This window comes from Erithacus rubecula (genome assembly GCF_903797595.1).
Source record: "Erithacus rubecula genome assembly, chromosome: 26".
Classification (NCBI taxonomy): Eukaryota; Metazoa; Chordata; class Aves; order Passeriformes; family Muscicapidae; genus Erithacus; species Erithacus rubecula.
The window spans coordinates 2073090-2097012 of NC_136678.1; the positions used below are offsets into that span (position 1 = coordinate 2073090).

General features: G+C 50.8%; 1 protein-coding gene and 1 long non-coding RNA gene across 2 annotated transcripts; both read left to right on the forward strand.

The window, feature by feature from the left end:
* The first annotated feature begins 14118 nt into the window (after positions 1-14118).
* Positions 14119-14894, forward strand: LOC306812611. The gene is made up of 2 exons (XR_013776884.1): positions 14119-14351; positions 14720-14894. It is a non-coding gene; the product is annotated as an uncharacterized lncRNA (long non-coding RNA).
* A 3600-nt stretch (positions 14895-18494) lies between these two features.
* Positions 18495-21233, forward strand: LOC306812658 (omega-hydroxyceramide transacylase-like). The gene is made up of 5 exons (XM_079327435.1): positions 18495-18761; positions 19416-19636; positions 20300-20365; positions 20806-21015; positions 21098-21233. The coding sequence occupies exons 1-5, from the start codon at positions 18563-18565 to the stop codon at positions 21161-21163; spliced, it is 762 nt and encodes a 253-aa protein (XP_079183561.1). The 5' UTR covers positions 18495-18562; the 3' UTR covers positions 21164-21233.
* The last annotated feature ends 2690 nt before the right edge of the window (positions 21234-23923 follow it).

Genomic DNA, 23923 nt, shown 5'->3' on the forward strand with positions numbered 1-23923 from the left:
GCACACCTGCACACCTGCACACCTGCACACTGCACACCTGCACACTGCACACCTGCACACCTGCACACTGCACACCTGCAGCACCCAGCACACCTGCACACCTGCAGCGCCCAGCACACCTGCACACCTGCACACCTGCACACCTGCACACCTGCAGCACCCAGCACACCTGCACACCTGCACACTGCACACTGCACACCTGCACACCTGCACACCTGCACCCTCCCCGTGCTCCGTGTGTTTTCCAGTGCACTGCAGCAGGGCAGGGAGTCCCGGGAACTCCGCCCCTGGCGCTGTCCCAGCACCGAGCGCTGCGGGATGCCGAGCGGGCGCATCCTCGCTGCCATCCCCGGCTCATGTGCTATCTTTAGAAGGAGCACATGCTCTGCTCAATTCCTTCTGCTCTATTTGCCACGTGAAGCCCCTCCCGGTGCAGGCTGGCAGGATGGAGAGGGCTCCCCGTGTCCCACTTGTCCTGACGAGTCTGGGAGCACCAAGCTGGTTGGCATTTAAGCTTTGACACCATAATGCATCTCCTCCTGCTGGGGATGTCGTTGTCACACATCAAGAGGCAAGGGAAAATGTCACTCTGGGGTGTGGAGTGGAGGCAGGTCCTGCACAGTCACTCTCGTCACTTATGGTCAGCTCCAGGAAAGGTGATGGAAGCCCTGGAGCAAGGAATGTCATGGAATCCTGGAATGGTTTGAGTTGGAAGGGACTTAAAGATCATCCAGTGCCACCTCCTGACATAGGCAGGGACACTTTCCACTATCCCAGGTGGCTCCAAACCCATCCAGCCTCCCTGGAGCTGACCATAAGTGGTGAGAGTGGCTCATTTCCAAGGATGGGGCAGCCACAGCTTCTCTGGGCAACCTGTGCCAGAGCCTCAGCACCCTCACAGGGAAGAATTTTTTCCTAATACAAAATCTGACTCTACTCACTGTCAGTTTGAAGCCATTCCCCCCATCCTGTCACTCCAGGCACCTGTAAATAGGCTCTGTCCATATTTCCTGTAGGCTCCCTTAAGGTACTGAAAGGCCACCACTCGGTCACCCCAAAGCCTTTCCTTCTCCAGGAGGAATTTATAGGATTTATCCTCGAATTCATGGTCCATCCAGACCCATCCAAGTCTAGGAGCTGAGGGCTTCCATCCTGTTACATGTTACATTTGTCAACCTTTCAGTAACACTACAAGTGTTTCCTATGGAAATCTATAGAGTCCCTGCAGGTAAGAACTACCTGGAAAAGCACCTCCTCTGCTTGGGGTGGGTGCTGTTATAAGTGAGGTTCTTCCAGCAAGTTTCTCCATCCTTAATATAGATTAATTTCAACACCCTGGGCTGAGGTCCAACCTCCACTTCCTGCTAGGTGGTTTTCACTGTCACACTTGGCTATAAATGGGTCAAAAAGGTATTGCCTGCCCAGAGTCTGCAGGAAAAGAGCTGGTGGTTTCTGTGGGCTTTGGGTGTGATCTCAGCCTTCCACCTCACAGTCCTTCTGTGCTTCAGACAGTGCCTGGGTTTGCAAACCCAGAAGAAATCATTGCAACAGAGAAGCTCTGAAGGTCAGACCAGCCAAAGGAGCAGCATCATTCCCCCTAGATTTCAGGAACTGCCACACTTCATGGGAATCTGATAAACCCCATGCCAGGAGTAAACAGCAATCATTTGCACAATTAGGGAAAGGGGACAGGGGAAGGAAATTCCTCTCTGGAGAGCCAAATTAAACCTTAGTGCAGCCACAAATGAGAAACGGGAGTGAAGGGACACCCAGACTGTCCCCACACGCTCCTGTCTCTTGAAAGCACTCTCAGTCTGCCCCCACCTCTGGGGCTGCAATCCAGCCAAGCCACGTGAAGCAGAAAGAGAAATGTTTGGCAAGGAGTCGAGGCTGCTCTTCTGGGCTGCCAAACTTCATCAGAGCTGCCCGCGGGCAAAGCAGGGCTCTGCCACCTCCTCGCAGCTGAGCACCGCCACCCGCCAGCCCCGGGGCAGCAGGGAAAGGCAGCCAGCCGAGGTGAGGAGGAACTGGAGCCAGGGGATCTCCCAAGGCAGGACTCTGAACAGCAACACCATTCTCTGTATTAAAACACCCCACCCTAAACACAGACACAGGTCATTCATTGGCTTCAGTGAATTTAAGCCCAACCGATGCCGCGCTGCTGTGTGATTTCTCAGAGGGGTGGCAAGGCTGTCACCCGTAATAACCCTGCCTGCTGTGTGTGACAGTCACCCAAGGCAGGAGCACAGGGCTGGCCCTGCTTGGTGAGGCTGGTGAGACAGCGCCAGCTCCAGCTCTGGGGCATTGCATCAGCACAGGGGATGTAATCACAGAGCTCAGTGTCCCTCAGTGCTGCTCAGTGTCCCTCAGTGCTGCTCAGTGTCCCTCAGTGCTGCTCAGTGTCCCTCAATGCTGCTCAGTGCTCCTCAGTGCTCCTCAGTGTCCCTCAGTGCTGATCAGTGTCCCTCAATGCTGATCAGTGTCCCTCAGTGTCCCTCAGTGCTCCTCAGTGCTGCTCAGTGTCCCTCAGTGCTGCTCAGTGTCCCTCAGTGCTCCTCAGTGTCCCTCAGTGCTGCTCAGTGTCCCTCAGTGCTGCTCAGTGTCCCTCAATGCTGCTCAGTGCTCCTCAGTGTCCCTCAGTGCTGCTCAGTGTCCCTCAATGCTGCTCAGTGCTCCTCAGTGTCCCTCAGTGCTGATCAGTGTCCCTCAATGCTGCTCAGTGTCCCTCAGTGCTCCTCAGTGTCCCTCAGTGCTGCTCAGTGCTCCTCAGTGTCCCTCAGTGCTGCTCAGTGTCCCTCAGTGCTGCTCAGTGTCCCTCAGTGTCCCTCAGAGCTGCTCAGTGTCCCTCAGAGCTGCTCAGTGTCCCTCAGTGCTGCTCAGTGTCCCTCAATGCTGATCAGTGTCCCTCAGTGCTGCTCAGAGCTGCTCAGTGTCCCTCAGTGTCCCTCAGTGCTGCTCAGTGTCCCTCAGAGCTGCTCAGTGTCCCTCAGTGCTGCTCAGTGTCCCTCAGTGTCCCTCAGTGCTCCTCAGTGCTGCTCAGTGTCCCTCAGTGCTGCTCAGTGTCCCTCAGTGCTGCTCAGTGCTCCTCAGTGCTCCTCAGTGTCCCTCAGTGCTGCTCAGTGTCCCTCAGTGCTGCTCAGTGTCCCTCAGTGCTCCTCAGTGTCCCTCAGTGCTGCTCAGTGTCCCTCAGTGCTGCTCAATGCTGCTCAGTGTCCCTCAGTGCTGCTCAGTGTCCCTCAATGCTGCTCAGTGCTGCTCAGTGTCCCTCAGAGCTGCTCAGTGTCCCTCAGTGCTGCTCAGTGTCCCTCAGAGCTGCTCAGTGTCCCTCAGTGCTGCTCAGTGTCCCTCAGTGTCCCTCAGTGCTGCTCAGTGTCCCTCAATGCTGATCAGTGTCCCTCAGTGCTGCTCAGAGCTGCTCAGTGTCCCTCAGTGTCCCTCAGTGCTGCTCAGTGTCCCTCAGAGCTGCTCAGTGTCCCTCAGTGCTGCTCAGTGTCCCTCAGTGTCCCTCAGTGTCCCTCAGTGCTGCTCAGTGTCCCTCAGTGTCCCTCAGTGCTGCTCAGTGTCCCTCAATGCTGATCAGTGTCCCTCAGTGCTGCTCAGAGCTGCTCAGTGTCCCTCAGTGTCCCTCAGTGTCCCTCAGTGCTGCTCAGTGTCCCTCAGTGCTGCTCAGTGCTGCTCATTATTCCTCATTGCAGCTCAATGTTCCTCAATGTTCCTCATTGCTGTTCAGTGCTCTTCACTGCAGCAAGAGATGCCCAGCAGTGCCTGAATTCCTCTTCTGCAAGACTCTGCTCCCTGTGAGGCCCCAGCCCCTGTTTGTTCTGTGGGGTTAAGCAAGGGGAGATGGGGATCCTAGGGGAGGAAGCAGCATCCATCCTCAGTGGTGCCAAATAGGGAATTTGTGTCCTCTGCTCCCCCAAGTTGCACAGAGAAGGAGTGCAGGGGGCTGAGCATAAATCTGATACACCACATTTCTCACTGGGAGGAATGGGGGAAAGCACAGGGCTCTTTGCAGATATTATTTTTTATTTCCAAGAGGAAGAAGAACAAAAGAGCCCCAGCAGGCCCCAGCAGCAGCCAGCCAGCAGAGCCACTGGCCAGGCAGGCAATTAACACATTGTCAGTGAAGCAGCAGAACAGCCCTGAGGGCTGGGACCGCCAGCAGCCTCTGGCTTCTTCTCTTTGTCTGGGAGCCAAAGGAAAGCAGAGGAAAGATTCAGCATTAGCCAAAGGTCTGATTCTGCTTGGATCAGCACCCAGCAGCCCCACAGCCCTGAGAGCCAGGCTGCCAGGGGCTGAAGGAAGGGCAGCAAGCAGCTCTCCTCTGCCTCTGCTTTGCCAGGGGACCTTAGAAAAGGCCACTGTCATCCCAAAATGTCCAGATGTGCCTCCAGCCAAGCGGGGTTGCCCTGACATTTCTGGCGGCTTCCTCCACCCACCACCAGAAATCCAAAGGGATAAAAATCAAAGTCTGGAGAAAGGAAGAGAAGAATCGTTTCTCGAGGCATTTCTACTAAAAATTGTTTAGGCAGTGCTCATTTCCAATCTCTCCTGGTATTGAAAAGAGCAGCAGATCTGGGGTTCACCCAGTGCCAGCTGAACCTCTTCTTGTAGAAGGCATCTCGACCCACTTTTCTGTTGGCCTTAATGCCACAATCCTATTACAACTGATACAAAAATTCAGGCTGGGAATGGGATTTCAAACTGTGATTTTCAGTCTGTGCAGGAATAAAGAGATTTTGGGCAGTCTCACAGTGCCTGAGCACCATGTGGAGGCAGCATCAGGAGCAGGATGAGGGAATTCTCACACCAGACTGAGAGCTCTGACACTTTGCACAATGGCAGTAATAAAAATCAAAGAATTAAGAGCCACTGAGGGAAGTGTGAAGCCCCTGAGAGAGGGGAGGTCACAAGCCAGGGCTGTTTATTCAGATGGCACAGCAGAGAGTTTGGCTCCTTCTGCCCAGAAGCTCATTTGAACTTGGCTGAAACAAGCAGGAAAAATTGAACGGGGGGAAGGGAATGCTTCATTAAATATTCATAGAAAAATGCATTTTTCTCCCTCATAAATAACAAAATGTGTTCCTCCTCAATTAATATGCATCACTACTAACTTGTCTAATGAAGCCAAGCTCTGTCTGAGGAACTCAGTGCTAATGCTTTCTGTCAGTTACATGCACCAGCACTCACAGATTATTTTTCAGTCATTTTTTTCCCCTGATTTTCCTCCCAAAGTGGGAGTTCCCAGCTTGTGTCTGCCCTGAAAAACGTGAGCCAAGGATCTAGAGACACAATAAATAAGAAAGAGCATCACACTAGAGATACAATTGTGCTGTACCAGGCAGTGCAACCCAGCCCTGGTGGGTTGGGGTTTTTCCTTAATTAGAAATATAAGCAGTCCCTCTTGCTGGCCTATATTTGGAATAGGATATTTAAAGAATTCCTCATATAAAAAGAGGAAGACATGGAAATCCCCAGAAGCAGGAGGAGGCTGATGTCATAAAATATAAAGATTATGGGGGGTAACATGTACTTCCTATTTCCCATTTTGCCAGCTGTGGGGTGGATGATTAGAGGAGGAGGAAGATGCTGAAATCCAGGTGCAAATCACCCCAAGGCAGAGCAAAGATCCACCTTGCACCACCTGAGACCTTCCCAGAGAGGGACCCAGGGCACCAGACCCGAATTCAGGTGCATTATGTGGATTACAGGGCTGTTTTCTTGTAGGGAGTCTGCAAGAAAGATGGAGAGAAACATTTTACAAGGACATGTAATGACAACCAAAAGGCAAAGGTCTCAAGCTGAAAGAAAATAGATCTAGATAAGATGTTAGAAAAAAATTCTTCCCTGTGAGGGTGGTAAGGGCCTGGCACAGGTTTTCCAGAGGAGCTTGGCTGTCCCTGGAAGTGTCCCTGCCCAGTTAGGGGCTGAAATTGGATGATCTTTATGGTTTCTTGGAACTCAAACCATTCTGGGATTACAGGATTCCACGATTCTGTCTCATTCAGCTCAGACTCACATCTCACCACAGGTCCTTTGACCAGTTGTTTGCTGGAATCCTTGCTCTGCATCCTCCACACAGCCCCCCTGTCTCTCCCAGAGCCACTGATGTCTGCCCAAAGCACCCCAAAACCTCCATGAGACACAGCTGCAGGGCCTGCCCTGTGCTGCTGTCCCAAATAATTGATAAAAGATTTGTGTCAATCATAAAAATGTTGGGGTTTGTACAAACCAGAATTGTTAGGTCTGAAATGAAGCATGACACTAAAGAAAGGAAAATATAGGATTAAATCACTCTGTTTTAAATCCCTCTGTTATGAATATTATATTTTCTATGTATCTAATACCAGTTTGCAGAACAAGGCTTTCCCACAGCCTGATAGATTTTGCAAAATCCGATTTCCTGCCTTTGTGTAATCAATTGCTGCCTATCTACCAAGACCAGACTTCCCAACTTCTGCCATTCCTTATCTACCAAGACCAGATGGTTATCTGTGAAACTTCAAGTCACCCAGAGATCCCAATGGATGTTTTTTGACCACCACTGCTTACCTGGCAAAATTATGACAACAAAAAATACCAATTATTGATGACTATAAGGAAAACCAGACTATAAAAAGGAGCTGCAAACCAAAGTTGGTGGAGTGTTGAGTGGGTGGTGACTCCTCACATCCCCCAGTGCTGCTTTGCTCTGTCTATAGAAAACAAAGCAATCTAAATTTTGCTGAATATTGAGACTTTTTGTTCCTCATTTATAACACAAACTCCCTCTGCTCTGGCCACAGGCAGTGAGAGCACTCTGACAGAGACCCAGCTGATTCATGCCCATCACCAGGACCACTGCTCCAGCCTTTCCAGCAGCCCCAAAGTGCTTGAGATGGGATTTTAACAAGCCCATCTCTGTGCCCAGCTGCAGGCAAGAGGCACAGAGCAAAATGCCAGCAGCAGTTTCCTCCAAAGAGGAAATCTGGGGTGTCTGTAGTCAAAAATCAGATGATGGACCACACACAGCCTGAATGTGAAAATGCCACGCTGGTACCACCCTCCTCCTGTCTCCACTCCAGCCCCAGGGAGAAGAGTCATAAAAGGGGAGCAGAGAAATGCAGGAGCCAGCCCAGCACAGAGCACCTCTGGAGATGAATATTCAAGTGAGTTTCCCTTTTTTTTTTTGTTCAGGATGGAGAAAAATATGGAGAGATTCTTATTGCAGCCTTCCAGAACCTTGAGGGCTTACAAAAAGGAGAGAGAGAAAATTTTTATATGGGCAGATAATGACAGGACAAGGGGCAATGGTTTTCAATTGATAAGGCAGGGTGAGATATTAGGAAGAAATTCTTTATTCAGAGGGTGGGGGGCCCTGGGACAGGTGTCCAGAGCAGCTGTGGCTGTCCCTGGTTCCTTGGGAGTGTCCAAAAACAGGTTGGGCAGGGCTTGGAGCAGCCTGGGATAGTGAAAGGTGTTCCTGCCCATAGCAGGAGGAGGTGAAACTGGATGAGTCTTAAGGTCCTTTCCAAGCCAACCCTTTCTGGCATTTCACCCCTCAAAACCAGGCTTACACAGCAAAAGTGTGAAGTATAAATCTAATTCTAACCATCAGTTCACAACACACAATATGTATGACACAACAGTGCCAGAGATGGGCAAATCAACAAAAAATAATCCCTGGTCTAAAATCACCTTACACAGGTCCCTCTCAGGATGACCTGGAGTTGATGGATCATTAATTTTCTTTTACCAGCCCAGCCAAAACCTTGTATCTGCTTGAAAGAGCAGGAGGAGAGCCAAGAGCAATACTTCTAATCCCAAGTTAACAAACATGACTCACCCATTTATTTTCACTGGTATGTTCATGGTTATTTTAAGCTTTGTCTAAAGAATGCCAGCTACTGTATAATAACTGCAATGAAAGATGGCAGTGTTTTTATTTTGCTTTACAACCAAAGATTTATTTTTAGTTCCTTTTAAATAATGCAAAGCGAAACTGGTTTGTAAATTATTTTAAAGACTTTGGCACTGATTTCCTGAAGCAGATCCACATGAGTAAGCCCCATCTCCAGGCCAGAGTCCCCATGAGGGAAGACTGGTGGCTCTGCCCTTCCCTGGGAGTCAGGGCATCCCAGGAGAATTCCACCTCACAGGTGAGGGGTTTTTATGAGCAAGATTTTGCAGGATGTTCAGTTCAAGTCTGAGTCTAAACAGCTGCTGTGTTTCCCCAGGCTCTTCCCAGCACTTAGGCACTGTAAGATTAATTCTTGGTGTGTTGATGCATCCTTGCCCTGCTCCCTGTTGTGCTGGTTTGCAGGCTGGAGCATTCTGGGGTGTCCTGGGGGTTACAGCATCAGGCATCCATCTGCTCTGTGGCTCTCCATCTGCTCCCACAGCGAGGGGCTGGGTGCTGGCTGGGGCTGCAGACAGGAGGAAAATGAGAGTCAGGACTCCTGGGCTCTGCTCCTACAGACAAATCAATGGGGGAGAGAAAAAATATCCAGAGCCTGAGGCTCTCCTCCCTCTGTTACAGATGGGGGAAAAGGAAAGCAACATCCAACATCTATTCCAGCCCTGGAGAAATTTGGTGCTGAGTAGTCAGAGCCCAAGGTTCAAAGAGCTCATTAGGAAAAGGGAGAAATCAACACTTCCAGCTTCCTCCTCTCTGTCAAGACACAAAGACACTCACTTGGCTCCAGGCTGGAGAAGGTGCCCAGGGCTCAGCTGTGGAAAAGGACAAGCTGTGCCTGCTGGCTGTGGTGCCAGACACATGGCATGTGTCCAAACCCCCGGGGACAGGAGCTGGAGAAGTGGGGGTTAAGTGTCTGCTCACATGGGTGATGATTTAATTTCAAACATACAAATCCCTCTTACAGATTCCTCAGAGCTGGCACACTTGGAGCTCCCTGGGACTGGTTGATGTGGCCATGGCAGAGTTTCCCCCAGGCTGGGTCTCAGCAAGGCACACTCAGGGTAATGGGTCTCCCTTCTGCTCACCAATTTCCAGGGGTAAACCCCAATTCCTGTTTGGGAAACAGGAGGAGAAGCATCTTTGAGACAAGAGGGGCTGAACTTTAGCTGAGGAAGGGAATAACCACATCCAACCACCCCTTCTCAAACCTCCCACAACCCTGAGTAAACACCATCCCATAGCTTCATTTCTCCTTCCTGCTCTCCACACACTTGTATCTGGAATAAATCTCCTTTGCTATCCCCAGGAGACAGAGGGATGGGGAAGGCTGTGACTGCTCATACAAAATGCAGAGCTGCTCACACGGGGTGCTCTTGGCTTTGCTCTCTGCTCCATGTTTATGCCAAATCTGCATTATGCTCCTGCCTCCAAGCAGACCTGAGCTTCCCTAAGAATTTTCCATCAGAAAGTCCCTGTCAGGCTCCCAGAGCCACTCGCTCTTCTGCAGCTGTTTTCTGCCCTCTTGTGAAGCTCTGCAGAAATCCACAACTCTGCTGAGCCACATTCCCTCATTTCCCAGGCAGAGACCTGAAGAGATGGTGACTGTCCCCAGCTCACATCACTAAGGATTTCCTGAGTGTGAACAAGGGCTTTAAGGACCATCACCTCTCCCAGAGATGTGCATTGCTCCCACTTCTGCACCACCCACTGCCTGGGCTGCAATCCCCACTTTGCAAAGCCCTGAGCATGTTCTCCCTTGCACTACTGGCCTTGGTACAAACAAAGCTCTGGTTCTCTCCATCCAGCCCAGCACTTCCTCAAGATCCTGTGAGAATAAAGGCTCAGCAATCTATGGGTTCTGAAAGGCTGAGTGACTCCACAGGCTCTTCCTACCAGCAGCTCCTCAGGTGCACAAGCCAGGCTTTGCATTTTCCTGACCTTATTTTGGGAATTAGCTCTGTGGGACACCAGGTCTTGGTGGTCTGTCCCAGGGGACAAGGCTGGGAAAGGACAGGATGCAGTAAGCAGCCAGAGGCTCTGAGAGTTCCTGCCCACCAAAGACAACAGTTATTTCTCCAGGAGGAGCAGGAATCTTTGTCTCTGATCCACATTAGGTGCCAGCATGGGCTGTACCAGCATAGCCTCTGTACCAACACAGAAATTTTCAATTTCTGTTTCAATCCCATATCTCCCCTCTTGACTCCACAGAGGGACAGACGGGATGTGACTCATGCAGACCCTGAGACAGAGCAGGGACAGAAGGGGAACTTGTGCCCTGCTGTGCACGGTGCCCTCCAAGCACAACCCCTCCATCTGAACCCTGCCATCTGATCAACAAGTCATCTCCTTGGCCAGGAAAAGCAGGACAGCTTGGACCAATACAGTCCAGCCAGCCAGGTCCCTCCATAAATCCATAGCTGCAATTCCCTTTGCCTAAAACCTGCAGTAGTGCCCCCCTACAGCAGCAGAACTGAGACACAACAGGGGCTGGGACTCAAAAACCCCCGGCCCTGTTAGGGACCAGCAGATTCACCCACACACTCTGGCTACAAAAGTCACACCCCACACAGCATTCTGTGCTCTCCTCCTTCTCCAAAGTGCCAGGGACAGATGCCAAGGGCTCCCTGGGGTGCCTCTCATCTTGTGATGCTCACACAGATCGTGATGCTCCCATCAATTCCTTGGCTGGGGCAGAATGACGTGGTACAAAGCACCTGCTGCTCAGCCCCCTGGCTCCTAAACCAGCCACAGGAGGGAAACAAACTCCATTTGGCCTTGGCACAGCCATTGCAGGACTGCTCCAGTCCCTTGGCACAGCCATTGCAGGACTGCTCCTTCAACACAGCTTTTATTCTGGGACGTGATTGCACCCAACAGCACGGCACCACCACACCGAGCTGTTTTCCTTCCAAGAGCTGCTTTTCAGGGCTCTGAACCCCACAGTGCTGCCAGGGATCTGCTGGTGTCCATGCTGGATCCATTCCCCAAGCTGCCAGCTGGATCCAGCGTGTCCAGAGCCACTTGCCAGATGGCACAGCCACCCTGCTCTGCTCCCAGACAAAGCCTCAGCCACTCGCAGCTGACAAGTGAGACTGCAGCAAAGTCCAGCCATCTGTTTGCCAAGGGCTCAGTGCTCTACTTAAGGACAAAGTGTTTAAAGACTGGATATTGGGTCTTAGATTTGCCCATTACACAAGTGCTTTAATCTTGCTTCTGCTCAGTCTCAGGGAGCTTGGAATCCTTTGGGTGCTAAAGGTGATCAGAAATAGGAAAGCACCCAACAGCACAGTTCTCCTCAAACTGATGCTCCCTCTTGTGCCACACGACAGTCAGAACCAACTGTGTTCCCACAATGGGAAAAAAATATTCTGTTCTTTTTTAGTTTAAATTTCTGGAGATAAAATATTTTTAATATTTTCCAATATTCAGTTGATATCAGTTTCCATCCCTTCCCAGAGCAGCAGCTGGTGCCTCTGATCACAAGCAGCTGGATTTCATGAGACTATAACTATTGCCAAGAGTTTGGGGTACTCTGGGCACATCCACTCAGGCATATTAATTCCTTCTGCAATAAGGAGATCTTTGTTTGTCCTTGAAAGCTCTCACTGCTACACAGCTAAACCATATCATGAGTGCCCTGGTTTGAACTGCCAGCACTTTGAACTGGAGAGCTGAACTACAAAACCTCCTTCTGAGCTCTCTCAAACTGAGTGTTTACAAGTTTCCCCAAGTACTCTGGCCACACTGGAGTTCCCAGCTGTGCCTGCATCCTACAGGATCATGCATCATGCTTGGCTCTGCTGTGTTTTTATTTCAAGGCTGGGCTGGACAGGGCTTGGAACAACCTGGGATAGTGAAGGTGTCCCTGCCATGTCAGGGATGGAATAGGATGGGCTTTGATGTCCCTTCCAACCCAAACCATTCTGGGATTCTGTGATCTACTATTAAAGTGTTTTTCTGGCATGACAGTGTTAGAAATGAGAAACAAAAAGTCTCAATATTCAGCAAAATTTAGATTGCTTTGTTTTCTATAAACAGAGCAAAGCAGCACTGGGGGATGTGAGGAGTCACCACCCACTCCACACTCCACCAAACTTTGGTTTGCAGCTCCTTTTTATAGTCTGGTTATCTTGTAGTAATCAGTAATTGCTATTTTTTTGTTGTCATAATTTTGCCAGGTAAGCAGTGGTGCTCAAAAAAACATCTGTGAAGTTTCTGGGCGATGTGGAGTCTGAGTAACTTGTCAAATTTCACAAATAACCATCTGGTCTTAGCAGATAAAGAACAGCAGAAATTGGGAAGTCTGATCTTGGTTGATAGGCAGCAATTGATTACACAAAGGCAGGAAATCTGATTTTTCAAAATCAGGCTGTGGGAAAGCCCTGTTCTGCAAACTGGTATTAGGTGCAACTTATTAAAAAAAAAAAAATCGTAACAGGGGGATTTAAAACAGAGTGATTTAATAATATATTTTTCCTTTATCTAGGTCCATGCCTCACCTAAGTATTCTGATTTATACAAGCTCCCAAACTTCTATAATTAATATGAATCTTTTATCAATTATCACAACAGGGTGATCCTAAGGGTCCACATAGGCTAAGGAATCTCTTCTAGGCTGAAATTAAGTTGTGCCTGCCCAAACACCTTCCAGCTGAAGGTGATCTGCTCAAAAATCTCCTTATCCTCACCCTACAGCACGAAGTGGAAGGAGATGAGCTTTGAGATCCTTTTCAACCCAAACCAGGCTGGGATTCTAGAAATCCACGATTTGGGAGCACCAGCACAGTGGGTGTTGGTGACACCAGGCCCGGCTTCATCATATGGAACAGACACTGTCTGGGCGGTGCAGAGAGAATGTAGCATCATGGAAGAAAATAATAATAAAATAATAATAATAAATTAATAGCAACCGCCCCAAATTAACGAGCCGCCTTTCTAAAGGCTGACATGGCGCATGCGCACGGCCGGCGCTGGCCGCGGCCGCCATGTTGGTGCAGGGCAGGAGTGAGGGCAGGAGAGCCCGCCCGCGCTGGGCTGGGCGCGGGAACGGGCGAGCCCTCAGAGCGCCGGGAATGGGAACGGGAACGGGAACGGGAGAGCCCTCAGAGCGCCGGGAATGGGAATGGGAACGGGAACGGGAACGGGAATGGGAACGGGAACGGGCGAGCCCTCAGAGCGCCGGGAATGGGAACGGGCGAGCCCTCAGAGCGCCGGGAACGGGAATGGGAACGGGCGAGCCCTCAGAGCGCCGGGAATGGGAACGGGAACGGGAGAGCCCTCAGAGCGCCGGGAATGGGAACGGGAACGGGAACGGGAACGGGCGAGCCCTCAGAGCGCCGGGAATGGGAACGGGAACGGGAACGGGAGAGCCCTCAGAGCGCCGGGAATGGGAACGGGAACGGGAATGGGAACGGGAACGGGCGAGCCCTCAGAGCGCCGGGAATAGAAATGGGCGAGCCCTCAGAGCGCCGGGAATGGGAACGGGAACGGCAGAGGGAGAGCCCTCAGAGCGCCAGGAATGGGAGCGGGAGCGGGAACGGGCGAGCCCTCAGAGCAGCGGGAATGGGAGAGGGAATAGGGAACGGGCGAGCCCTCAGAGCAGCGGGAATGGGAGAGGGAATAGGGAACGGGCGAGCCCTCAGAGCGCGGGAATGGGAGTGGGAACGGCAATGGGAGCGGGCGAGCCCTCAGAGCGCCGGGAATGGGAACGGGAACGGGAACGGGAACGGGCGAGCCCTCAGAGCACCGGGAATGGGAACAGGAACGGGCACGGGAGAGCCCTCAGAGCGCCAGGAATGGGAGCGGGAATGGGAACGGGAGAGCCCTCAGAGCACCGGGAATGGGAGCGGAACGGACGATCCCTCAGAGCGCCGGGAACGGGAACGGGAGAGCCCTCAGAGCACCGGGAATGGGAGCGGAACGGACGAGCCCTCAGAGCGCCGGGAATGGGAACGGGAACGGGAGAGCCCTCAGAGCGCCGGGAACGGGAACGGGAGAGCCCTCAGAGCACCTGGAATGGGAGCGGGAATGGAAACGGGAGAGCCCTCAGAGCGCCGGGATGGGAACGGGCGAGCTCTCACAACACCGGGAATGAGAGCGGGAACGGACGAGCCCTCAGAGCACCGGGAGCGGGCACGGCTGAGCCCTCGGAGCACCGGGAGCAGCCAGGCCTGACCGGGGCAGCTAAACCCAGGGAACAGCGGTTAATCCAGAGAACAAAGCATCACCGGGAACAAAGCCAGGCTGAACGGGGCTCCGAGGAACCGGAGATGGTGGAAGGTGTCCCTGTCGTGGGCAGTGGAATGAGATGAGCTTTAAGGTCCTTTCCAGCCCAAACCATTCCGTGCTCACACGGCTGCCCTGCCATCATCACCTCGTGTCCCCGGTGAGGTGTTTGTCACGGAAACAGGGAAAAGGTTTCTCTCCTTAATGCTGGATGTAGGAGAGGCTGGAGGTTCGTGTGTGTTGGGGGTTGAGTGTTTTTCCATTACTATGTCAATTTAAAGAATTTTTCCATTACCATGCCAATGGAGCTGGCTGGGTTACACCCAGGACCTTTGGTGACTCCAGACAAAAGGGGTGGGTGGCAGCGGCTCCCGGAGGGGCCTCGAAAGTAATTTACTGTTAGTAATTTTAACAACTGCTGTTGTTTTCTGCTTGTACAGTTAGATATAATAGTAAAAGAGCTGTTATTCCTACCCCCTTATCTCTGCCTCAGAGTCCTTGATTCAAACAATTATAATAGTTGGGGGGAGTGGAATTAAAGTCTCTATTTCAAAGGAAAACTGCTTTTACTGGCAAACACCTGTCCTTTCAAACCAGGGCAGTGTGCCACACTGCTGGTGGAAGGAAAGATAAGTGTGTTGGGACACGTTCTAGGAGCTGCCAAAGCCACAGAAATACCAATTAGTGAGGCAAGGTCAAGGGTGGTCATTCCCACTCTTTCCTCTCCTACTTAGAATAAAGGTTGTCAGTGACATCAGCGGCAAAAATGTCACTCGTGTTGTCATCTCTGCTAAAATCTGTGTCCTGGCAGGAGGGCAGGGACAGGCATGTGATGAAACACTGAGCAGCCAAGAGGCCCAGGGGAGCACACCCAGGGGAGCAAGGCCAGAGCCACTCCTTTGTTCTGCTCCTGTGCCAGTGCACTAAACTGGGGAGGTGCCATGGAAACTCCTTGATTAATCACGGACTGTTCAGACTGTTACATCATAAAATTTGACTTCCCTCAAAGTGAGAAACACAAACTAGTTTTTGGTAAGATTAGACTCTTACATGAGGAGATTTCAACCTAAAATAGAGCTGCTCTTTTGGCTTTCTGCCTTGGTTTTTCTGCCCCTCAATCCCTTTTTCTCTGTCTGCTGTCGCTGGAGGGAATGGTCAGATTCCCTGTTTTGGACTCTGCAGCATCACAGGTTATTTCCAATTATCCACGGGGGCAGGAGGCACTGAGGGCAGGCTGGTGTGTGGGGAAGCAGGACTGGGGATTCCTTTGGTGTTGACACAGTCCTGCTGATGGAAATGTGAAGCCAAAGCACCCTTTTGTTCCAGCAACTGTGACAGAACATACAGCCTAAGGCAATCCCTGCTGACTGGGACAGGGATATTCTGCCCCAGTGCTGGAAATCTCCCAGCACCTTTGTTTTCCTGGCATCCACTTCACCACCGTGCAGGCAGCAGCTTTTTTTTCCAAGTGCCTTTTGAATCAGCAGTGTCAGGATTCCAAACTCTTCCTGATCTGCCTGGATCTTTTCAATGGTCCTGGGGTTTTTAGGTTGCTGTTGGGCACTGCTACAATATGGCTGGAGCAGGGATTTTTTGGGTGAGGGCTCTGTGTGCAGCTTTAATGAGCTCAGCCCTCCTGACTGCTGCCTTTGGCCCTGGACCCTGGCCAGCTAAAGCTCCTTCAGCCAGGGAGGTGCATTTGGAGCAGCCAGACACTGTCTAAAGGGACCAAAGGTGTGGTTGTGTGTAAAACCATCCAGCACATGGCTTTCCCTGTGTTTCTCAGGTGCAGATGATATTTCTGGCTGTGATCCTGCACAGCAGCAGCTCCTCGCTGCCCATGGAGCTGTTGGTCTAGTCTGTGCCAGTGCTTGAAGCTGCACCTTGGCTTCTGGGGTGATTCACTGTCCCACAGAAACAAATTCCTCCAAGTGTTTCTCTTGAAAGGAACTGCACATCAGAAATGGACGTGGGTTAGCATTCCCAGAACGGGGCAGCCCCGAGGTCACAGCTTTGTGATCCGAGAGGGAAATGGTTTGGTGTCAGCTCAGTGTTCAATATTCCACCTTGGGGAGGTGAGAGAGCCTCCTGGCAGGTGCCAGCCTGTCCCTGCTGTGCTCTGGCTGAGCAGCTGAGGTGGCTCCTGCTTCATTTGAGTCCCACAGGAGGAAGATCCTATTTGGCTGCTGCCCTGTACTGTCAGGCACACAGATTCCTTTGTTTCATTTGCCCAATAGGGCTCCAAAGGGGCTCACACTGGATGGTCTCTGCCCAAAGCCAAGCTTGGCTTTGTCCCCTAATCTGGGATGAAGAAATGAGGCACAGATGAGCAGGGTCCCTGGGCTCACAGTGGTTTCTGACATGCCAAATACCACGAGGGTGTTTGACCTGGTGAAACAACTGACCTCAAAGGCAGGGCATCACTCAGGGACACACACAGCCTGTGTCCCATCCTGGGGCAGGCCAGAGAGGGGCCATGAAACAGCTCCTGCATTTCCCAATCGCTGGTTATGCCACCTGGGTCACTCCTACTCACATCACCTGGATTTCTTCTTTCCAATCCCCACCTTTGTGGAGCCCTGGGTATCTCACTCTGACACAAGCTGCACCCAACTAAATTTTTTCTAACTCCTTGCTCCTTTTGGAACACACCAGGGACAGTCCAAGGCTTTGAAAGCCAGAGATGTGGCATTACCTGCTAGGAGGGAATAAGCAGGGCAGTTTTGGCTTCCCTCTGCTTTTCCACAATAAACACTCTTTACTTCTTGTTGCTGCAAGACTGGGTGAGAAGGTAAAACAAAGGGATTTACAAAGGGATTTACAATGCATCTCAATATTACAGAGCTGCAATTAAGACTAAAACATGGCCTGTGTGGCGTGACCCATGGGGTTTGGTTTGGGATTGGAGTGCCACAGTTCCCCAGCTGTATTTGGAAGCTGTGCAATAATGTCTCACATTTCCAGTTTCCTCTTGAGCTGCTGGCTGAGGGCAGGAGGCCTTGAAGCCAAGGCTTGAAGCACTGGGAATGCTGGTTCTTCTGGTATTTTCCCCAAGCCATGGAGTTGGGCATAAATGTTTTCCTGAAGCTCAAGAGCTTTGTGTGCTTCACTCATGGCTCCCAAATGCCACTTCCCTCCTGCTTCCACCAGAAGCTGCTTCTGAAGTTGACTCTTCTCATTGCATTTAATTCTTAGAGGATCCTTGCACTAAAGAATAGATGGAAAATTATTTCTAGTGCATTTGTCCTCTTGATTAGGCATAATAAATATATTTCCCCTGTGGAATTGGGGCTGGATTAACCCTGGGCTGATGCTTTGGGGTTAGTGGAGCCCTGGCAGCCCCAGCATGTCCAGCACAGCTGCTCTCTCATCCTCAGGGCTGTGCAGCCCCCTCACAGAGATCAGGGCTGCATCCCAATCCCTCCAGCACTGCCCTGGCACACAGCAAGAGGGAGAGAAGCATCTCCTGGTGGCTTTGGAAGCATTTTGCCTGAAGATGTTGGCTCAATTTCTGTGTATATCACAAGAGGGGTGTCCAAGTTGTTATTGTTTGTGCTGGCCACTTGCCTTTGTCTTGCCCAGCTCTCAGTGCTGCTTTTCCCTCTAGCAGCTTCCAACATCCCACCCAGCTGCAAAGGCTTTGCATTTCTAACTGGATAACCAAAACATCCCTCTGTTTGTCAGTCTTTCTGCCCCTTCTTTCCTTCTTTATCAACCTGTTGCTCTACTGAAACCTCAGCTGTGTAGGAGGCAGGTGAACCCATGAGTTGTTACCTAGACTCTGTATTTTTAGTCTTTTGCAAGCAAAGTCAGGCCCTGAAATTGTGAAACAAGGAAAACAACTTGGGTTGTGATTTCTTTAGTAACCCCATCCCCTTCTCCAAATTTTGTTGTGATTTCTTTACTAATCCAGCCACCTTCTCCACTCCCTGTGATGAGGTTTGGCAACCCATTGCTAATGGGGCAAGAGAGGTTTGAGCAGCAGCTTGCAAGATCCTTTTTACCAGGGAATATTTGTGCATTCCTGCTGCCCAAGAGGCTGGAATTTTGTGCTGGAGCTCCAGGGTATCATTGAAGCAGTTCACCACTTTGGGAAGCAGCTTTTCCTTGATAAAGATTCAGTCCTGGATCCCACAGGACTCAACACATCAGTGTGACATGTGGCTGTCCCCATTGCCTGGGGCTGCCAGTGCTCACCTCATACACCCTGCAATGCAGTAATCTTATTTTAATGAGCATTAGGACATCACATCATCCACTTCTGCCCACTGCTGCTGTTTCACTGGACATTTGGCTCAGAGATTTATGTTTAACAGAAGCCTATAAGAGTGAGAGTGTGGCTGGGAAAAGAACCACAGCTGAGGGTTGGCTGGCTCTGGAAAATCCATTGAAGCTGTTGGGCAGCTGTTTTCTTCTTGTTGGTATTTGGAGTTAGCAGAGATGCTGAAAATAAGTGGAAAAGAGGGAAGACCTTACTCTCTCCTGTTTAGAGGTGTTAGTTTCTCCATTCCATATGAAGCTGGAGTGTTTGCTGCTTTGCAAAATTTATCTCCTGACATACTGAAATCTGCATCCAGGATCTATGGATCATCTTCAGGATCAATTGTAGCTACAACTGGATTATGTGGATGTAATGTGGGTAAGGGCTGCAGATTTTTTTCATATATATTTTGTGTCTAAAGAGATGGAATACCTTGGGAATTTTGCAAAAAAAATTTTGATTCATTATCCGTTAGGGTAATTCCTCAGATTTTTTTACTTTATTGGCTTCTTGAAGAATGGAGAATGTGTAAATTAAGCAGCACAGAGAAAACAGAGTAGATATAGTCATTGCATCTTATTAACTGGAACTCATGGTAAGCATATCTAATAAAACAAATAGAGGTGCTCTCCCTGATAAGGCACTTGGGATTGTTGGTAGATTCCCAAAACAGTGAGGGGGAACAAAACACATTAGCAGGGCATAGATGCAGAGCTGACAGGAGGAAATGTTATAAAAAGGCCTGCTGTCAATTTTCTCCCATATGTCCAAAAACTTTTAAGATGCCTTGTGCAGAAAATGGGGAGAAATGGGGAAAGAAAATCAAATATTTCAGCCTCTTGCAATATTCAAAGCCCTTGGAAGACATAGGTCCACACATTGGAGCTTCAGCCCTAATGAAAACAATGGCTCTAAATGAGCATTCAGCAGCTGGATTAAATACCCCTTTCCCAGGTGGAAGTGCAGCTCAGAAAGTACATAAATAACAATAAAAGTGATGTAGAATGATTGCTTTGCTTTGCTTTGCCTCAGATGAAGTAATGGAGTATGGCCTTGCTCGTGTGAAAGCCTCTCTCTTGGGGCTGGTCCCTGGAGGACGGATACCCAGACTCCTAAGGGATGTCTTAAACAAATTCCTGCCTCCAAATGCTCATGAGCTGGTGTCTGGGAAGCTGCACATCGTCCTCACCCGCCTGCACGACTGGAGAAGTGTGACAGTGTCTGAGTTTGCCTCCAGAGAGGAGCTGATTCAGGTGGGGCAGCCACAGCCACCCCATGAGGGAGGAGCTGGGTGACATTTGCTGCTGGCCACGTCCCACAGCACAGAATCCCTGAATGGTTTGGGTTGGATGGGACCTTAAAGCTCATCCAGTTCTGGCCTGTCATGGGCAGGGACATCTTCCACTGTTCCAGGTTGGTCCCAAACCCCATCCCATCCCAACCTGGCCTTGGACACTTCCAGGGATAGGACAGCCACAGCTGCTCTGGGCAACCTGAGCAGGGCCTCAACACCCTCATGGTCAAAATTATCTTCCCAATATCTAAATCTCCCCCTTGTAGTTAGAAACCATCACCCCTTGTCTTATCCAAACAGGCCCTGGTGCATTCTAGTCCATGCCATGATTTCTGTCCTTGCTGCCCTCTGAATCCAGAAAAGCTGAAATAATTTTTAAAAATCAGCTCTTTTGATTGCTGAGTTATCCTGAACACGCAGAGAGCAAACTGAGGCATTTCATGGGTTCTCTTCCTCCTCTGTGCCCTGGCTGTGGCTGTCAGACATGGGCTGGTGCCCATCAGGGTGGTGCCCAGTAACCCAGCTGGGGGGGCCCTGCGTTGGCATTCACAGATAAGCCACCACTCCCAAAGGCACAGTTTCTGTGGCTCTTTGCTCACCTCTGTCCTTATCTCACCCACAGGCTGTGGTATGCAGCTGCTTCATCCCCTTGTATTTTGGGCTGTCCCCTCCAACCTTCCGTGGGGTGGTGAGTAGCTTTGTGCTCTGGAGACCCTGTCCCAGCTCAGGCCCAGGGCCCTGCAGCCTCTGTCCTTTCTCCAGTGGTGGCATTAAGGATTTTTCTACCAGTGTTTGCCACCAATTTAGCTCAAGGCTGGGTTCTCCCAGTGTCTGCAGAGGGAAGAACGGGGCCCCAGATGTGACCTCACTGCAGACAGGACTGAGCTGCTCACAGAATCGTCCATCTCCCCTGTCCCTGGGGCTGCTCAGCTCCCTGGTGCTGCCCTTGGCTCCCGTTTCACTGCCGCCGCTTTTTGGCCGGGTGTGGAGCGGGGGAGCAGCGGGTGGGGCAGTTCCCTGGAGGGGATCCCCAAACCTCACTCTGCTGTGAGTCCCATTTACCTGCGTGCCAGTGCTGCTTCTCTGCCTGCTGAGGGGAGGCTCAGGGCTGCCTGTGCTGTGTCCCAGCGCTACCTGGACGGGGAGCTGGCCATGTGGAGAGCCGACTTCGTGTCCCGCAGCACCATCACCGTCTCCGCCTTCGCCGGCGAGTACGACATCTGCCCCAAGGACGGCCCCGCTGCCTTCCTCACCCTCCAGCTCTCTGACTCCATCTTACAGATCTCAAAAATGAACATGTGTCGCTTATTCTACATTTTCTATCCTCCCACACGCCAGGTGAGCTGTTCCTGCAGGCAGCCAGAGCTGTGAGCCCCCCCTGCAGCAGCCCAGCTGCCCTGACTGCCACCTCCCCCTGCAGGTCATGAACCACTTTTATATCCAGGGCTACCAGGACACGGTCTGCTTCCTAAAAAAAACTGAGTAAGTGACTGGGAGTGAGGCCAGCTAGCTTGGGTGCTTCCCTTACATCGTTGGTTTGCTGGCACAAGGTAAGAGATGGTGTCCCAGGGTGGCTGGGGCAGAGAAGTGCATCATTCCTGGCACTGCCAGGATTACTGGAGTCCTGGCCTCTGCTGAAGCTCCCTCTGGAGCCACTCTGGGCATGCCAGAGCTCTTTGCCAGGGAACACAGGTCCCAGGACCTCTAGACAGAAGCACACGTGCCCTGTGTGGAGTTTGATAAGCCCCTGATGCACAGAGCAGCAATGTCGGGTGATCCCTGGGGACATCAGTGTCCCTGATTTCCACTCAGCCCAGGTCATGTCTCACCCTGCTGCAGACCTGGCAGTTGAACAACAAGCACTGAGAGCTGCAATCTCTTCCCACCAGGTGATTTCCAGGTGAATTACTTTGAGGGCTTCACACTTTCCTTGGCCAAGGAATTAAATGAGAAAGCTGAGGAGAACCTGCACTTGAAGCCACCACCCAGGGTTCTTCAGTCCAGAGCCACAGATCATGAGGATGACCCCAAAGAGAATCTAGGGATCAGCCAGGCAGCAGATGAAGAAGAATAGGAAGCCCCACATCACCTTGTCCACCCCAGGAAGGTAAAGAACCAGCACTTCCTTTACCCCATCAGTTTTCAAGTGATACTTGCCCAGGGCTGTGAGTGCCCAAAGAGCCTCTGGGGCAGGTGAGAGCATCAGGAATGGGAGGAAGTTCCCTCTCAGGTCAGGGGTTACAAGTGAGGCCTCACCCTGGATTTGGGTCACCATTGAGGATTTCATTTGTGCCTGGCTGCAAAGGGCTCTGTGGAGAAGGAGCTCTTTCCCTGGAGAAGGCTCTCCATGCATTCACTCCCCTTGTGAAGAAAGAACAGGTTCTGCCCACACATCCCTTCATTAAGGTGTCTCAAGGCTTCAAGCTGCCTTTGCTGTGCCAGCTAAATCCAAACTTCTTAGGAACTCTGGCTGCAGCCACAGAAACACTTAGTGCAGGAAAGCACCTTAGAGCTGCAGATAAACCTCTTGCAGTATCATTTTCAAGCAGCACAAGGCAGGTTTAAATCCAAAACTTTTAATTTTCTGCAATCCTACACAAAATAATGCCCACTCCCACTTCAGTTTTGCATGGAAAACCAGCAAATCCTCAGCATTTCAGTTTGCAGTTTGCTGTCACTAAAAAATACAAAGCATCATCTGATGAAATGAAATCTTGCTTTCAATTTTACTCTTTATTTTCTCTTTCCTTCTGAGTCTTTCAATATTTCATAATTTATCAGCTTAAGAAAAATTACACAACTTTTTCAACATGATGATTATTTGAAATGTAGCCACATCAATTAAATGAAAAGTGAAAAATTACACAATCAGCCCACAACAAATGAGGAATGTCAAGGGGAAAGAATAGGACCATTACCATTCCAGATCTCAAAAGAAAAGTTGCAAAACAAAAAATGCAATCAAGAAAGGTATTTCCTTTGAAAACAAACCAACTCCAGACCCACTAAGAAATACAGGACACAGTGTTAGGCTGTAGAAGTTGATTCCCTGGTTGCTTTCTTAAAGGCTCCATCAGTCTGAGCTATGTGGAGCTTTTGGAAGCAACAAGGTGGGAATGAGTTTTCTTTGGATGTTGGGCAGCTCTGGGCTATCAGCAATCTCTGCCTCAGGTTTGCAGCTGGGCTGCAAAGTTTTTGACCAGCCTCAGGTGAAAAATTCCTCCTGTAGGAGGAATCCAGACTCATTTGTTAGGCCAGAGAGAAATCAAGGGCTGAGTCCAGGTTCTCAATCTCCAGAGCAGAAGCACATCAGATTTTCCAGTTCTGGGAAGGAAGGGAAGGCCAGGAAAAGGCTCTTTCACTCTTTGTCTGTGCAATGCCAGAATGGCACTGCTGCTCCCAAGGCAGCAGGGGGATAAACTTTTGAACAGTTTGCACCTGATTTCTTGGACAAGTGACATTTCCAGAGGGTGAGTGTCTGGAGCCTGCAGCCCCAGCAGGCTCAGGCTGCACTAGCAGGTGATCCACAAGCACTTGCCTCTTACCCAAGTGCCCAGCAGGACAATTGCACAAGGAATTGCCCCTCCTTAGTACCCAGGCTGGAAAGAGAGGCTGGCATAAAGCACCTGCAGCCAAGAGCCAGAGCCACAGGCAGGACTGGGCACGTGCTTGGCTTTGCTGGGCTCATTTTCAAGGATCACACTCCAGGACTCTTCCCTCTAGAGCTGCAGTGGGACCCAGCTCCAGAGGGAGCTCTGCTCTCTTGGATTGTCTCCAGACTCTCATCCCACCCACCTCAGCCTTCACATTTCTGCTGAGTTCAAAGCAGAATGAGACAAGCCACAGGACAGAGGTACAAGGATAATATTTTGAGGATACCAAAACCTGCTGCCCTTCAGACAACAGGAGGAAGGCCAGCAGCTCTACCAGGCACTTGAATCCAGTTTGTCCCACAGGAATTGCCAGAGGTGTCTGCCAGACTGACAAACTGTGGTTTTATTCCCTTTAGGGCCAGCTCATCCACACAGGAGCATTTCTCACCCTGCTGCTGCCTGTTTATGCTTTAAAGAGGCAATGAGCAATTGGAACCCAGCCTGAAGGCTGAGCCTGCCCTGCCCCAAGGAGCACATGGGCTGTGCCAGCAGTGACCCAGCCCAGCAGGGCCACAGCCCTGGGATGATTGCCATGATCCAGCCCTAGAGGAGGCATTCCAGGCTGTCCTGTCCTGGCTGGCTGCAGCTGGGCT

Coding starts and splice junctions, on each gene's coding strand:
- LOC306812658 (XM_079327435.1), top strand. CDS start 18,563: ATGCTGAAAATAAGTGGAAAAGAGGGAAGACCTTACTCTCTCCTGTTT. Junction 18,762..19,415: donor ATTATGTGGATGTAATGTGG/GTAAGGGCTGCA, acceptor GCTTTGCCTCAG/ATGAAGTAATGGAGTATGGC. Junction 21,016..21,097: donor TCTATCCTCCCACACGCCAG/GTGAGCTGTTCC, acceptor CTCCCCCTGCAG/GTCATGAACCACTTTTATAT.